At 26.4% G+C, this 17,238-nt stretch overlaps 1 protein-coding gene across 2 annotated transcripts; it reads left to right on the plus strand.

Moving 5' to 3' along the window:
* Positions 1-1,101: 1,101 nt before the first annotated feature.
* LOC114128951 (zinc transporter 1) lies at positions 1,102-16,792 on the plus strand. Of its 2 annotated transcripts, XM_027993564.2 has the most exons (10): positions 1,102-1,483; positions 13,296-13,464; positions 13,966-14,164; positions 14,321-14,443; positions 14,514-14,754; positions 15,222-15,353; positions 15,424-15,549; positions 15,665-15,843; positions 15,969-16,211; positions 16,292-16,792. In XM_027993564.2, the coding sequence occupies exons 3-9, from the start codon at positions 13,976-13,978 to the stop codon at positions 16,185-16,187; spliced, it is 1,209 nt and encodes a 402-aa protein (XP_027849365.2). In that variant the 5' UTR covers positions 1,102-1,483; positions 13,296-13,464; positions 13,966-13,975; the 3' UTR covers positions 16,188-16,211; positions 16,292-16,792. The 2 variants fall into 2 exon arrangements, with proteins under 2 accessions (XP_027849365.2, XP_027849364.2); XM_027993563.2 differs by lacking the exon at positions 13,296-13,464 and having other exon boundaries at positions 1,103-1,483.
* The last annotated feature ends 446 nt before the right edge of the window (positions 16,793-17,238 follow it).

Consider the following 17,238-nt stretch of genomic DNA (forward strand, 5'->3'; position numbering starts at 1 on the left):
GTATAATATAATAAAAATATTATAATATCTTATATTATATAGGTACCTAGGAGATACCTGCTTATATAAAACATTATAATATATTCCTCGCAATCGGTGTACTTTTGTCACCCGACCGTCAATCGCGGTTTTATTGTGTTGTTTGAATCATTATGCGGAACCGAATCTGACGATATTCCAATAGAGATTTTTAGAGAGAAAAAAATAAGACAAAATACGAATAAAGGTATATGGAGTATCGAATAATATTATGTGAAAACAATAACAACACGCACTTACCTACCCACGACTACTACTATTTATTTATACGCGCGCGTGTGTGTGCGCGAAGACACCTAAATATTTGTACATCGTCGGATGACTTATTGCCATCATTATTTTTTATATTTTATGTAAACGAACTTGAGACGAGGTTACTGTTATATATCGCAGCGATCGTACAGTGTCCACACACCACCGTATTGCAGTGTTGTTGAGAATAATTTTATTTTATTTTATTCGACTCGGCCACTCGCGCGTCTATTTAAAAATGCGATCGCACGTTGCCAGTTGTTCGCTCGTCCCGACACTGCAGCCTCCGCCCGGCCGACACGAGAAAAATCCCTTGGAACGTCAATTGTATTTTTGAACAGATGTGCAGTAGATTTACGCAGTAGAAAACCCGCCACGACACGCGCTTACGATATCACCTCGCGGAGAAAAAAAAATCGCGTACGCGGTTCATAATAAATATACGTAACATAAAAGAATATTATAATAATATAATATTCAATTCGTTTTTTTTTCTCTCGAAAACCAGCGCCATTTATTTGTCTGTTTTTCGCTTTTCTCGTCACTCTCTTATTCTCGTCGTCGTCGTCGTGGACGGACACAGTGTCATTACAGTAGTGGTATTATTATTATCATCGTCATTGTATATTATATATTATAGTAATTAGTAGATAGATGATAATATTATTACTGCAATAATGATGCGAAAAAAAAACGTTCTATAACAACAATAATTCGTATCGTAAGAAAATACGATCGGATTCAGTTTTCGAGTTTATTATATATAAAAAAAAAAATAAATAATAATAATAATAATAATAATAGCCCCGGCGCCGCGACCGTTAAATAATTTCAGCTCGGTGTAAATAATAATAATAATAATTGTTGTTAATCTTCGAACGTTTTTTCGTATACTTTTCTCGTCGGTCCGCGGGTGGGGAGAACAGGTTGTGGTACGCGTTACCAAAAGGAGGAGTGGCAAATGCGTATACACGCGCGAGTTCGAGTCGTGAATGTGACACGGAATCGCTTTATTCACTTTCAGTATATTCACAGCTCGAGTAAACACTTACGATCGCACACGTGCGTACATTCGGATTGCCATCACCTCGTTAACATGTGTTTGTGTGATGTCCGAGGTCCGTCGTACGAGTGAAAATCCGTCGTCTAATGCTGCAGTAATACACTGAAATACATTATTGTTATACGATAAGTGAGTTTTACACCGTACATATTATACATTATTATGCATTTTGACTTTTAAGTATAATACCTACTAAAATACGTAACGCGTTTTTATACCGTTAAGTATTTACGACGGATATACCGTAATGTTCTGTACCCGCGATATATGGACGCTGCAATGACCAATATATAATTCTCCCTGCAATACCCGCGCGTGTTTTAATGTTCACGGGGGGGTTCGTCCGCGTTTAACGTCTCGGACATATACCTCCTATAATAGTATTATACGATGATTAAATAGTCGTGTACCTACGTGGCTTTTGGTTTGAATTTGGATTTACAACGCATGTTTTCACTTATGATTTATATTATGTTATTATGATGCTCGCGTATTATATAACGAATATACTGATGTGCGTACGCTGTGCATAATCGGCTCACAATCGTGTTATAATATGTGCCTACATCATAATAATATCATAATATGTATAACTGCACCCACGTAGCGCGGACCGAATTTTAATATCAACCGAATACATAACATAAAATTAAACATTTGGTTATCGTTCATACCACGATTTAATTTTGTGTTTATCATACGTTTAAATGTTTTACCGCCGATATCTTAAAACACGACAATACGATTTCTTAGATTACATTTTAATTAAGAACAATAATATTTAGGGCGACAGTTTTTGTAGTTTTGTTTCACCTTATAAATCGTATAGAGTCTATAAAAAATAATATGTATACACTGTACGACGTATGTCTGTAACTCGATCTGTACCGATCTGTAATTGATAAATGGTTAAGACGTTAAAGTATAAATTTGAAGTTACGACAAAAATAATTGCTTATTGTTATGTACCTATATGTATACATATCGCACCCACCTGTTCATTGATTACGTTTTTTATTATAAAAAAATGTATACACTTATTCTTTTATACTTTTATGACTAAAAATTGAAATGGCTAATTTTATGTTTGTGAGTTGGGTACTATATAATATATAATACCTATTTTACCAATGTTAAAAGAATAATATATACCTAACTATATTCTATCGTTTTTTATTTATTTAGTCTACAAATTGATTACCTACCAATTACTTCATATTTCGTAATAAAACATATATTATTATAATCAATAATATTGTTAGGTAGTGACTTTTGTATCAGCATAGTAAGATAACTAATCAAAAGTATATCAAGTTAAACAGATTATTAGTTCATATTAACTACATACATGAATAGATAGGTACATAAATAAATATTTAAAATTAAATAATCAATTTCTTTTTTAAATTTATCTATACTTATAATTTAATTTGTATATAATGTAATAATGTATATTACGTTAAACTTATTGGAAAAAATACAACTTTATAAATTAAACAATAATAGTAATATTATAACTACTAAGATCTATCCACAAATTCACAAAAAACTTTTTCCAACAAGTGTTTTCTAAATATTTGTAAATCTACTAAAAGTTATCTGTGATCGTTTAAAGTATACTATTCAATTCTGCTAGCATATATTTTTCTAGATAAAATATCTACTATGTGTTTAAATTTCAATTATATATCTACTTATATGTGATTTTGTATGCCTTATGCTAATCCTTTTTATTTTTTTATTTCAAATATTTTTGTTCATTATTTATCAATTTTTTTTTTTTTTTATTCGACTTAAAAATACTTATAATAATAAGAATATTTGATATTGAGCTTATGTTTAATCTCTTTTTGTGTCTAACTCTTCTTCTATTAGAGATATTATTTCATAATTACTTTTTGACGACTTATACTGAAGGACATATTAATAAAATATTGTATACCTAACGTGTATTAAAGTTTTGTATGTACAATAATATGATGGGTTAACAGATTCGTAGAAATAAACGAAACTTAATTGATCTAACACTACAACTCCCACAGTTCTAGCTTTTGGAGGATTATATATACTCTAATCTATTTCTGTCCACAATCATCTGAAAATATTATTATAATAATATGGTTTTGCATATTTTGGACACTAAGATTTGTAAATACTATAAATACATATAATATATTATACACTTACGTATTATTTTAAAATACACAAGTGTAATATTAAGAACGCTATAATATATACATATTAAGCAATACAAATATTATTTTTATTTTGACATGATTTTATTATTCTATTTTATTAATACATATTTTATAACAATATCTTGGACTTATGATTGACATAAGATCGATTTTATAAATTATTGCGTAATTGTATATTATTTTATTAGCATGTACCTATTGTACTTATTGTAATTGTATAAATATTAGTAATAATATGTTTATTATATTTGGATATTATTTAATAACATTATTAGTTTTTATATTTTGATAACTTATAGGTACAATGAAATACAACAACAAAGTTAATATAGTTAGATTACATTTTATTATATATAATTCTGTAGTTAAAATGTAAATATTACAATTTAATTACAATTTAATTTATTCTCCACATTAAATAGTTCTTGATATTGAATAATAATACGTGAAACTAAAAATTATATTTCAATAAAATATTTAAAAACTAAGTATAATTATCATATTTTCTTTAGATTCTAATTTTAATTAAAAAAATTAATCTCGAAATTCCACTAATAGATGGACGGGCGTCTTCGCCAAACAACTCTAAATAATTAACGTAAATAGCACACTCTTAATAATCTTTTATAACGTAAATACGCGTAATAGATAGTGTATGCAAAAAAAAATATTAATGTACAAAATTCTAGGGAAAAAAATAAATATGGAGACTACAATGTATAGAGCTATAGAGGTATTCAATATTTGAATTTTATTTTTATTGTAAATCGCATTTTACATTATTATTAAAAGGCAATTCTTAAAAATTTCTTATTTAATGTAAACATAATAGTTATGCAACCAACCATTAAAAAATATTCGGATGTATGAATTCAATTACAGTTATTAGATTTATTACATATCCTAAGGTAACACGAAAATTAAAAATGTATAAAGATTGAAGACTTATAATAATATATTTTATTTTGGTTATCCAAAACTCATAATGTTACAAAATTTCTAAGTTATTTTGGAGAAATGGTTGTATTTTTATACCTAAGGACCTTAATTTTAATTTTGTTATTCAATACCTAAAAAAAAATTAATGTAATACGTAGACAGGTACATAATATTAAGCAAATGTAAATATAAAATATTTATATTATCTATATTATGCACTTTAAAATTCGTGAAAAATTTTGTTTTAATGTTTTATGGATTATAGTTTTATGTTTTATCTACCACTTAAAATAGATTAATTCTAATAGACATAATATTTTTAATTTAAAATACAAAATAAAATTATTCGTAAATATTTTGTTAAATTTAATTACAGTTTTTAATAAGTATAATTATGATAACTAAAATAATCTACATTTTTTGTTTTGTATGTATCTATATAATTTTACATTTTTCAATTTTTATATAATAGATAATATTATTGTAATGCGTTTAAACTAGTTTTTAATTTAATATTGGAAATTTTTATAATTCAATTAGAAATATTTTTTAAATTATTACGCATTGTAATTAAAATGTAAAACATATACAATAATTATTTATCAATTAACAAATAGATAAGTGAAAAATGTTTCAAATGTTTTTGACGTTTTAATTAAAATTTTTTTTTTTTGAATATGAGACTAATAAAGTAACTGATTGAAATTTTTTTATTAAATATGCAAACATTTTAAAACTATTTTAGTTAAAACATCGTTATTTATGATGGGTAATGGGTAAAATATATTTTTTTTTAATTTGTAATGGTTCTTTTTATCTTTGTTGCAATGCCCGACGAAGTTTGATTTATTATAAGTACATTAATAAAAAAAAAATATATTATATATTATAAATACATTCACAATATTATATTTATTTTACTTAGTTATGTAAATCATAATCCTATTATAAAATGTAAGGAGTTATCGATTGATCGAGTTTGTCTAATTATTATTAATAAACAAAATATATGTTATCATTCTAACAATTATAATAAAGGTATAAACGAAGGAAATCATTACATTCTACAATTATACTGATAATAAAATAATATTCAAAATACAACAGTAGCCAATATAAATATATATATATATATATGTATAGAAACATTAGAAACGAATATGTATATAATTATTATATTTATGTTGGGTATGTTTATATTACTACTGTAATTAATTGATACCTGCAGCTTAACAATTAAGGCTGGAATATAATCAGAAATCAGTAATTGAAGTTAAAATAACTATATGAACAAATGATCTAAAATCCTTGATTATTATTATTTTATTAAATAATGTGTACTTTTATTTTGTAATGAATACCTATTAATGAAATTAATCAAACATTTACATTAATATGACGATAGTCACAGGAATACAGGATATAGAAATTTTTACTTACTTATAGAATAAATAAATAATAGGTTACTGAAATATTATATTGGAAAATACATATAAAATTAGAGTATTTCAGTCATTCAGAGTAGTATAAAAAGTGGTTTGTAGGTACATTGTACCATAATATCTTATAATATACCTAATATGTATTTTAGAAAGTTTCACTTGGCGCGTCCTTTTAGTAATATTATATGCACACAACTACTCTGGTGATATATAATATGTAAATGTATTTTTATATAATAAACTAGGTATGTGTGTGTATGACCAATGCATACATTTTTTAAATAATACTCAATGTAGACATATTAGGTTTTATATATTGTATATTCATACTATCATCTATATAAAATAGCAGCAATTTTTTATATTTTTAAAGACATAATTGAACTTTTTTTATTTAAAGTTATTGTAAATACGCTCCTACTGGGTGTCCCTACTGTATTTTTTTATATCCCTCATTTATGACCTCTAAGGTATGTAGACTCGCGTATTTTAGCCACCGTAAAAGTGTATTGGCCCTGGAATCTTTTATTTAGGCATATAATTATCACTACAACAATAGCCCAAGTATAAATTATATCTTCGGTTAAATGACTAAATTATAAAAATAATATATATTATATCTACTTTTTAATTATTACTCCATCGTTTCTTATTATTAAGATTAAGTATTTCATTCTCAGTGTGATTTCACAAAGCTAGGCGCAACAACAAGTCTATAATTATCTGCAGATAATATATTGCTTATATTTTATACTAATTTTGTAGAATATATTATAATACCTATGCAAGTTACCTACCTATAATATACCCATTACCCTATATATGACTATATACGCTTCCACGTGCCGCATGATCGAGTTGAAGCGTCATCACTATATTATAATATTAATAATATAATATAATGAGATGGTTGGCTTGTTTTTCAAATTGACCATATCTATTTTTTATGCTTGTCATAAATATGAATAGATTTAACTTATTTTGCATTTTAGTTTTGTTTTTGTACACACCATACGTATATGATATACGTTATATTCATATATTTCGTAATAGGTATACATTTTTAAAAACCACGTTGTTTGGATTGCGACGTTATAAACAAACTATACACATGAGTATGTTTTGTAGGGATTATCATCTAGATAATATAGTTTGGGAACGTTTAATATAAAGAAAAATAAATTAAGAACCAGTTTTGGCCTTCAAAGACAATGCGGGGGCTATCATGTGATAACAATGGAATTATTTCATAAAATTATTTACAGTTCTTATTTATTCAAATTAAAGCATTTCAAAAAATATGTACACATTTAACCAGTATTCTGTAGATATTAAACACTCTATGCGCATTGCAAGGAGATACCTAGTATATACCCTGTCAATTATATAAAAATAAAGTAAGCTATAAAGAAGTATCGTAATATTATTTATTGAATATTACTACCTATATATTACTAATTTTTCACTAATATTTTATTCTTATATAATATAAGTACTGACTATTAGTGTTAAATGTATATAGATATATAATGCAACTTGATAAATTTAATCAACTTACAAGTCTTTGTAGTATATATAACTAAGTCCTATAGGTGTTATATTTTTTTATCACTATCCACTTCATCTCTAAAAGCTGTTATTTTTAACACTATTTAAGTTTCAATGAGATATTTTTAAAACAAATTTGATGTTTTTACTCAAGTAAGTACAGCGAGCATTTATTTATCGCACTTTTATCATTTTATTTTTGTACACAGTATAACAATATGGCGTTCTACACATAATAATAATAACATACCTATATATTTTGGAAACCGTATTTGAATTATATATTTATATACTATATAACAGAGATACACTTGAACGGTGATTTACATACTACCTTATGTCCTTATACTTTTTACCTGTCCAACTTACAAAACTCAACTCAATTAATGATTTATTTGTTCAAGAAAAACGTTCGATATACTTTTTACGAGTACATCAATAATGTATCTTTTATATTACTTGTATTGTACTAAACAACTAAGCATAGGCGCAAATAGGGAATTACATTGGTGGGGACTCAAGCCCTTTTATATATTCAACAAGAATTCCCCACACCCCCTCCACATCAAATTAAAATGTAAAGAAAATGAATTATATTGACTATATTGTACACTTTTACAGTCATAGGGACACAACATTTGATAATTAATAGGTACATTCAATTTTAATATAAGATTAAATATTGGGGGGTTAGATAGAATCAGAGAAGCTTAGCCCCCCCAAGCCTCACCCTATTTGCGCCTATGCAACTAAGTCTAAAATCTTGACTAAAAATAGGCTATAAGTTGATGGGAAAATATTTTTTTTTATAAAATGGATGAGTTGTAGGTTTAGTTATATATTATACTACCTACCAAATATTAACAATACATTAATATTAATTTGTCAGCATAATTAATATATAGTGGAATGGAATTGATAATTTTAATAATTTTAATTTTAAAAACACCTGAACAAAAATGAAACTAAATTTAAATCAAAATACATATCGAATTGTTTCGACATTTACTAATACATAGTACATAATGTATTGTTTTAAAATTATAATTCATACGCGACTATATATTTTACATTTATAATTTACACCTAAAAATAATGATAATTATGAAGTATCTTTGTAGAAATATTTCACATAGTTTTGCATTCATAGTAATTATTATAAAATCATGATTTTAGAAAAAATAGTTTATTACTTTTAAGCAAGTATTATTATATTATATTAGTAGGAATAATACTATTATTTATATAATATGATACCATAAAAACAATTGTATCTATAGCTGACCGTCTGACCAAGATAATAATAATATATATTATATTAATGTAATATAATTAATACAAAGATTATAAAAATTATAGAGTTTATTACAAGAGATAAATAAGTGTAATCATTAGGGTTAAATACAATTGTCTATGATATAATTAATTAGACATGCATTATAATATGTCTCGTACCTTCTCGGGGAATTTTTTTTTATCGATTGTTTTTACATTGTTTTCACTGGTTTTAAAATATAATAGGTACCTTATTATTTTAATATATTATACTGAAGGTGTGTTGTATATTATTGAGAATTAAGGACTTGGATAGTAAAGATGACTTTTAAAATATGCCCTGTAGGTATTGGCTGGTTATTGGTTATCCGGTTATCGTACATTAAAATAAATGTAGATACAACGTTTGAAATTCCTTACGACCCTATCATACACGGTTTAGGTGGACTACCACACACACTTAATCTTATAAGGTATAATACATGGTTATATTTCTTTGTATTCTCGTTAGAGGGAATTTAATAATATATACATATATATAATATAATATAATATAATATGTAAATGTATTCAGACAAATAGTTTTTGATTGTCCCATTGCCCATATTACTTTAATTTCATACACCGACTGAATCGTCTTGTATGGACAATTCACTTGGCAGGTGCAAGTATAGATTTACATTTTGGGTAGAACAGGGGTTCACTACATTGCTGGGTATTCCTATTTATTTTGTTCAAAAATATTCAGTATGTCGTATTTGTACAAAATAAAAACCTATTTAAAAATATACATACTAGGTATATAATATTATTTATGAACAAGACGTTGTCGAGTAGATATTCATTAAAATGATATACCCACTCATAAAAATTAATTTGTTCAAATAATAATAATAATAATAAAAAAAAAACATAAACACAAACACAAAATATACAACGAACATTATTAATTTTAAAATACAAATGTATAATCACGATTAGGAAGGAAAATATAGACTAGAGTCTAGAGTATATAATATAATAGCAACTAATCGTTAATGTGTGTCGATAAAAATTGATTAGGTACAATTGTTATTTCTTCGAAAAGGGAAAACAATAAATGATAAAGAAAATAAATGCTGAAGGCGAAATAAAGTATTTTGTCACGTAAATCAGCAAATTGGTAATTTGTTTAGTCAATTTTTTCATTCCTACAGTTATTAAATGAAATTTTAATTATGGCCAATTAATATCATTGCGCTACTGAGTTGAGAATTAATCGATTGAACGCGTTCAACATCCTGTGTACGCTTGATTAACATAATTATTAACGGTATAATGAATTAAGTAAGAAATAAAATTATTTAACTAAAACAAGACTTCACTAATTCTCTTGACACAAATTATGCTTGCTTGAAAAATTTATAGGTATATACATATCAGTTACATTTATATAGTATGTATTTATATTTTATTATAACGCAAGTCAATAAGCATATTGTTCATGATAAATGTCGACTAGTCATTATTTTATGCAGTAAAATATATGATAACAATTATTGTGAACATTAAAACGTATAAAACAATGTATTTAGCCATTTAAGTACAATGTAGTATAGACGATAGGTACTAATATTATGATGCCGTTTGTACGGATTATAATAAAAACTGATGAAAATTAACTAAACGAAATTATTTTGGTTGTACATTGTTATATTCTATCCTACTAAATATTAATTAATGATTACTTTACTTTCATAGCTTCAAATATATTATAATATAATATAACAACAAAAAGATAATTTTTTTAGATAAGCAAATGATATGTGCTTATAAATTACCCATTAGCCGTCTAAATTCATTTATAATATAATATATTTATATGATATGATGTACACGAGTACCTACTCTTTAAAATCAATATATGTGTTAAAAAGCGGATTGTAATAATAAGTTATAATATTATCGTAGTATTCTTGTCATCAACCAATTCAACTTTGAAGGTCATCGTTTGCCCAGAATATGATTGAATATTAATAATACTTTTAATGTTTCGCTATTTCGTTATAGCTACCTACGCCTAATCGTTTTTTATTTGTTTTTATTGTTACTATTTTTAACGAAACATTAATTATACTATTCGATCTGAATGAAATATAGGTAAAATGTAAATTTGTATTAATTTATTTTATCTCGTTTAAAATATGACATAATTTATCACGTATGAATGTACATAATAATAATATAAATCTACATCAACAATATTGTTATCCCCCCTACACATACACACACACATTACAGTAAATATTATAGATGCGTCTAAATAATTAAATAATGTATGGTTTAAAAAAATATATGTTAAAAAAAAAGTATCTTTTAAAAATGCAAAATTAAATGGAACAAAAAATACATTAATATAATCGTTAATAATAAATATTATTATTAGTATTTAAGTACGTACCGAACTTAAATTTTTCATTTACACTTGAATGTCTGAATTTTTTCATTTTACTTGTATTTTAAATTAATATATGTAAGCAAGTACCTGAACCGCTTTCTGATCGAAGCTAGGAAGTTATATTGTGTCATGCATTTGCTGTTATGTTTTGGAAAAAACAATTCGTGGGGCTGTAAAATTATTTCTATGAACCATTATATCCAATCTAAAATGCCAAGCTGAATACAATAGATGATTATTTGATTTTTATAATAATTATCCAGTGGTGATTTATAGTTTGTTTAAAAATGCAACTATAGTAATTAACAATAAGCAGCTAGCACTTAACAGCTAATATTGTAATATTATAATAATTTATAAATGGTAACAACTACCAATATTTTTTTTTATTTTTCCATTGGTTTTCAAAATGCATTTCAATAACTTTCATGGGTTTACAAGTTTACGACACATCTGTAATTTGTGATAACGAAATCTTAACCGATTTAATATAAGCAATTCGAACTCCGCTCGGAATAGTTACCTACAACGATTTATCACCACTTTCATACAAAGGCAAAATAATTATATGGGTTACACTAAGTTTCCATGACATGATCGTCGCTTATTTTTTTTAAGTTAATTTTTTTTTTTAAACTATTAACGATGAAAATATAAAATTAAACAAACTTCTTATCATGAAAAATGTTTATATTGATTAGTTAATGAAAGATTTTGGAGTATGCCACACGATATTTTAACCAAGTGAAGATTAAATTAATATAATAAGAGGTTTATTATATAGTGTACGAAATCTAAATTTAATAATTTTATTCGTATACGTGTAGGTCAGAAGTCGGAGTGTTATCGTAAGATTGATAAATTCTACACTTAATAAATGTTTCAGCTATACGTATTCAATATTTATGTATTTTTATTGTGTATAATATACTGGGGCAACAGTGAATGGTTATAAAGTTAGCTTTCCGGTCAAACACAAGATGCGTGTGTCTCGATGACTAACTTCACAGTCAATGAAACTTAAAGTATAATATATTATATCATATAGGTATTAAGCGAAATCGTTTAAAATAAATACTCCTAGATTATAAAACGTGTCAGACAATTTCTTTAAGATTTTAAAATATTATAATGTCGTATATATTTTGCAAATGAATTAAAATATGCCTATTAGACACTGACTATTTGACTGTTTTTTTTTTTTTTTTACTAAAGCTTATTCGTTTAATTTCTGCAAGTGATGCGATTAGATTTCAGTAAACAAATTTCAATTTTTTTTCTCGAGTTAACTCGGTCAACAGACTTATGTGCGCATACCGATATTGATATTCATCACTTGTTTATTTTTGTAAAATTAAAATGTTTAGTGTATAATTTTATTCGATGTTGGAAAATATTGAAAAGTCTATATACTTTATAGTATAATATACATATTACATGGTAGGTACATTATTTTGGCGATAAATTTTATAACACACACTCGTCCGCGTGCTATGATTTTTAGGTGTGCGCGTTGTTTAGGAGTGTAAGCATTGTTATTTAGCAATTGTCACACAAGTACCTAAGTAAATGATAATGTACTACACTCCCTCATATTCGCACATCAAACACTCGAATATTGATGATAATGTCGAACCGCTCAACTCTTAAGAACTGCCTGTATGTATATATAATTAAAATACGTCGTTTTGTATCATTTATTAATATTAGATGTGTTAACGGTATTTTTTTTTCCAATTACCGCCTACAGTTTTACAGAAAACTGCGTAAATAACGTTCAAAGTTGTTCGACACATTAAATGTTTTCTAGCAAGAAGTACTTTCAATAGACGATTTCCTAAAAACCTGTGGTAATCTTGTCGTTGTGTGTGCAGAGTATTATATTTAGTGTCTTTAATGCTATTATTAGTATTGTTGGTCAGCTAGCATCACGATTGTAAATATAATGTGTATCATAAGCTTCGCATGCAATTTCATCTAGTATTAAATTTCCAAGTCTTATTATTTTTGACAAATTTAAGAATTTGTTACGATTCTTTTAAAGAACAAAAATGTATTAATTTCATGAATAACTACATCTTTAGAATAATAATCATTTTTAGATTCTGAACGGAGCTACCGAGTTTATTGGTTGTACAATGATATGGACTTTTTTTATGGGGTTTCTCGGAAACATATTTTGTAGCAGTAGTAAGATTCATTGTCGTTTCATAATGCAGTACCGTCTCTATATTAAACACTAGATTGGAAATTGAATTGTACAGTAAAAAGGTAATTTTAAAAATTTTCCAGTAGTCTATACTATTGAAAACGATAGATATATTGTTATAAACAATAATACAAATTATTAAAAATAATAAAGATAATGGATCATGAACTCAATTAATCATTTTTTTAGGTTAACAGAACTTCACATATATAAAATCGAACTTTCAAATACAATTTTTTATAAAATATATATGACCTCCAGTAACTTAAAATATTCAAAAAATTTCATATTTAGCTCTTTTGTATAATTTTGATTATATTCTACCTAAACATGATTATGATTATTTATTTTTTTAAACATTTGTCTATTTAATACATATTTTATCAATTTAATCTATTTACGATGTTCATCACTTGAAAATAGTTGAAATACATATTTTTAAAATAAATACTTAAAATTTTAATGTATTCCTATTTTCTATTGTTTATAGTGTATTATATTGTACATATAATACATTCAGTATATTAATCTGATTATTTAAAATTTGACAATTTTTGTTTCAGCTGCTTTACAATGTCAGTTAAAAAAGTGCTCCGCATTTTTAATCCTCATGCAGTCCACACGGTCATTCTACTGACATTAGGTTATTTTTTAGTGCAACTAGTTTTCAGTCATATATCGCATTCACTCACCTTGCTCGTCGACTCGTACCACGTGCTATGCAAACTTATATACTTTTTTGGATCTGTAATGTGCATTAAGGTAACTATAAAATCCGTATAAATATTAAATTATACTAATGGTTTGCTGTTCGTGTCTAATAATATTATAAAATGAATACATACATATTATATATAGTATATACAATATACATAATACAAGTATAATTAACAAGTGATTTTGTGTGCGGTGTTACAGAAAAACGACTATGAAGAGATGTGTTCAAACGAAGTGTGTGCGGAAAAAATCCTCAAGGTGGAGGACAATTCACCAGAGTCCAACTTGACAGTATCCAAGTCCGGCCAACTATCGTCTTCCAGTGTGAATATTGCCCATTATTCATTGGGGATTTGTAATATTTTTATCGCCATTATTTTTTCAACTTCTACAGTGCGTACATCGTCATCCCGAGAAGAAGTTAAAGAATACATTTGGATGGGCAAGAATAGAAGTAGTCTTGATGCTCGGCGGTTGCGTGTTTTTGGCATCACTTAGTTTCTCCCTGGTGGTCGAAGCCATTCAAACTCTCATACACATCGACCATCAAGATCCAATGCATCAACCAATATCAGTGTTCATTATCGGTCTTGTTGGTATACTCCTCCACGGACTATGTTATTTACTGCTAGGAGGTTAATAATAACTGTATATATAAACTAATAAACTATACATGCATGGTGTTATTGACCCAACTAAGGGAAGCTTAGCCTCCTCAAAACATATTTTACCTCTTAAATATTTTTTAAATTTTTAAGCTATATTTATTTGTAACCTTGTAATTATTGAACAGACCCCGCTACCAATATTATAGGCTTAATTTGGCAATATTCTCTCTAATCTTTACTACTCATAATACAAAAAATATATGCAAAATGAAACTTTTATTTCGAGAAATATAAGTGATTTTTTCATTTTTTTTTTTTTTTTATACATATATTTTAAAAATAGAAGTAGATATATAATGCTAGTTTTAAATTAATAAAATTATAAGGATTAATTCTAAAAATAAAAAATATCTTATATTTTTCGATAACATAATTTCTATTCATATCATATTTAATATTTATGGTATACTAAATGGTTAACATTTTCAATGCAGGTCCGGTAGTACAAAACGCAAAAGTTCCTGACGAAGAAAGCGCCAATGCTCTTTTGAATACTGGTCAATTACTGAAAAAAAAAATACAAGTCAAAAACTGCTCTTCAAGAGAAATATGTCGAGATGTAGTTGGTAGAATATTTTTGTAAAAGATAAAGGAAAGCAGTAAATTTACAATAAAATAAATAAAATATTTCTATAGGTTGTACAATGGTGATGATATGTTCTATCGTCGTAATATTCACAGACCCTTCTATCGCAAAGTTTGTTGACCCTGGAATTTCAATCATATCGGCGGCAATATTACTCTATCTTAAATATCCAAATAGTAAGTGATTTTTGACGATTTTAAAAGTGATTCTCTGGTCCCAATTATTCACATAAATTGTTTTAAACTTTTATATAATATTATGATGTTTCATTTTTACGTTTTAATATTTTAGTGAAAGAATCATGTCTGATTCTTCTTCAAACAATGCCCGATCACATGAATATTGATGTCATTTGCAAAAACTTGATGAAAACATTTCCAGACATAGTAAACGTACATGAACTGCATATATGGCAACTGACTGAAGATAAAATAATATCCACTGCACATATTATGTTTCTTAACCCTCAAGTAAGATAGAAATATAATAGTATTTTTTATAGTACCTATACATATAATATAGCATTAGTTTATGTCTGTGTAGATTAATTTTTTTGGATTGATCGAATGAATTTTAACTGTAATTTTGTTTCCAGGATTATCTGCGAATAAATAAAGCGGTCGTTAACTTTTTCCACGAAAACGGCATTTTAGAAGTGACTATTCAACCAGAGTTTTTCAAAGACGATCAAAATATACAAATGGTTCCAGAGTATGGTATGGGACAGTGTTTGGTTCAGTGCAATAATATCGAGTGCTTCGATAGGAATTGCTGTGAACCAGCTGGTGACATTGAATCAGTTCAACAATGTTAAGCTTCAAATAGTACAACTTTATAGGTAAAACGAACGGTTAACATTCCGATACAGCGATGCGTAATGTACTTACCTATATAATATTTTTACTCTGTTTCTTTTAGAGTTGAAACAACCGTCTTGCTCACCAACAATAATCGTTATTTGATAAATCTTTGCAAATATTTAAAAAAAAATGTTTCAAATTTGATTACCTTATAGGTACCATGTGTAAATGAGTTATATTGACCTTATTTATTATATATATATATATATATATATATATGTGTAATATCAAATATGTATAATGTATATATATATATTATATATACATATATATTTTTTTAATGAAAAATACGTTCCTATATGTACTCATAATTGTGTTACTGTGAATGTATTTATACTGAATCGTTATTAATTATTGTTTAACAAGTACAACATCGTATTTGTTTTTATTATAATTTTATTTTTGTAATATAAAATGTTATTGAAAATGACGAATACAAATTAAATGTTACACTGACTGTAATATAATATTATAATGATACATTTCACATTTAAAACTTTATTTAAAAATAATATATAAGATATATTTTTTTCAACAAATACAACCAATGGTAGCAATATATGATTTGGATTTAGTATATGTGTTCACTGCCGGATTTAGGGGAGAGTTGAGTAGGCTGTAGCCCAGAGGCCCCTGCCCACAAATTCGGGGCCCTCGCAATTTTATGATATTTTAAAAAGTAAAATAATATATTTTCTCGTTTATGCATAAAAGGCTCCAGCAATGCATTTAGCCCTCGGGACACCGCATACCTAAATCCGCCCTAAATGTGACGAATGTGTCAAAATCTATGACAAGCAATACAACGATTTCCATACAATTACCAACAACAATAATCGCTCCAATGCAAAGTCGTAACTAGGGGGGGTTAGGATCCGGATCGTAAATTGAATATTTTAATGACGATTTATGTTTTTAATAACGATAATAATCAAATTTTATATTTTTAACTTAATAATGACAAATGTTTAATATCTATGTATATATTTAAATAAATATTGAACC

The sequence above is a fragment of the Aphis gossypii genome, chromosome 1 (assembly GCF_020184175.1).
Source record: "Aphis gossypii isolate Hap1 chromosome 1, ASM2018417v2, whole genome shotgun sequence".
Classification (NCBI taxonomy): domain Eukaryota; kingdom Metazoa; phylum Arthropoda; class Insecta; order Hemiptera; family Aphididae; genus Aphis; species Aphis gossypii.

Excerpts from the sequence above, each read along its gene's own strand:
- LOC114128951 (XM_027993564.2), top strand. The coding sequence starts at position 13,976 with ATGTCAGTTAAAAAAGTGCTCCGCATTTTTAATCCTCATGCAGTCCAC. Across the intron at positions 14,444-14,513 it reads GCCAACTATCGTCTTCCAGT|TGCGTACATCGTCATCCCGA; the intron begins GTGAATATTGCC and ends CAACTTCTACAG. Across the intron at positions 15,354-15,423 it reads AATATGTCGAGATGTAGTTG|GTTGTACAATGGTGATGATA; the intron begins GTAGAATATTTT and ends ATATTTCTATAG.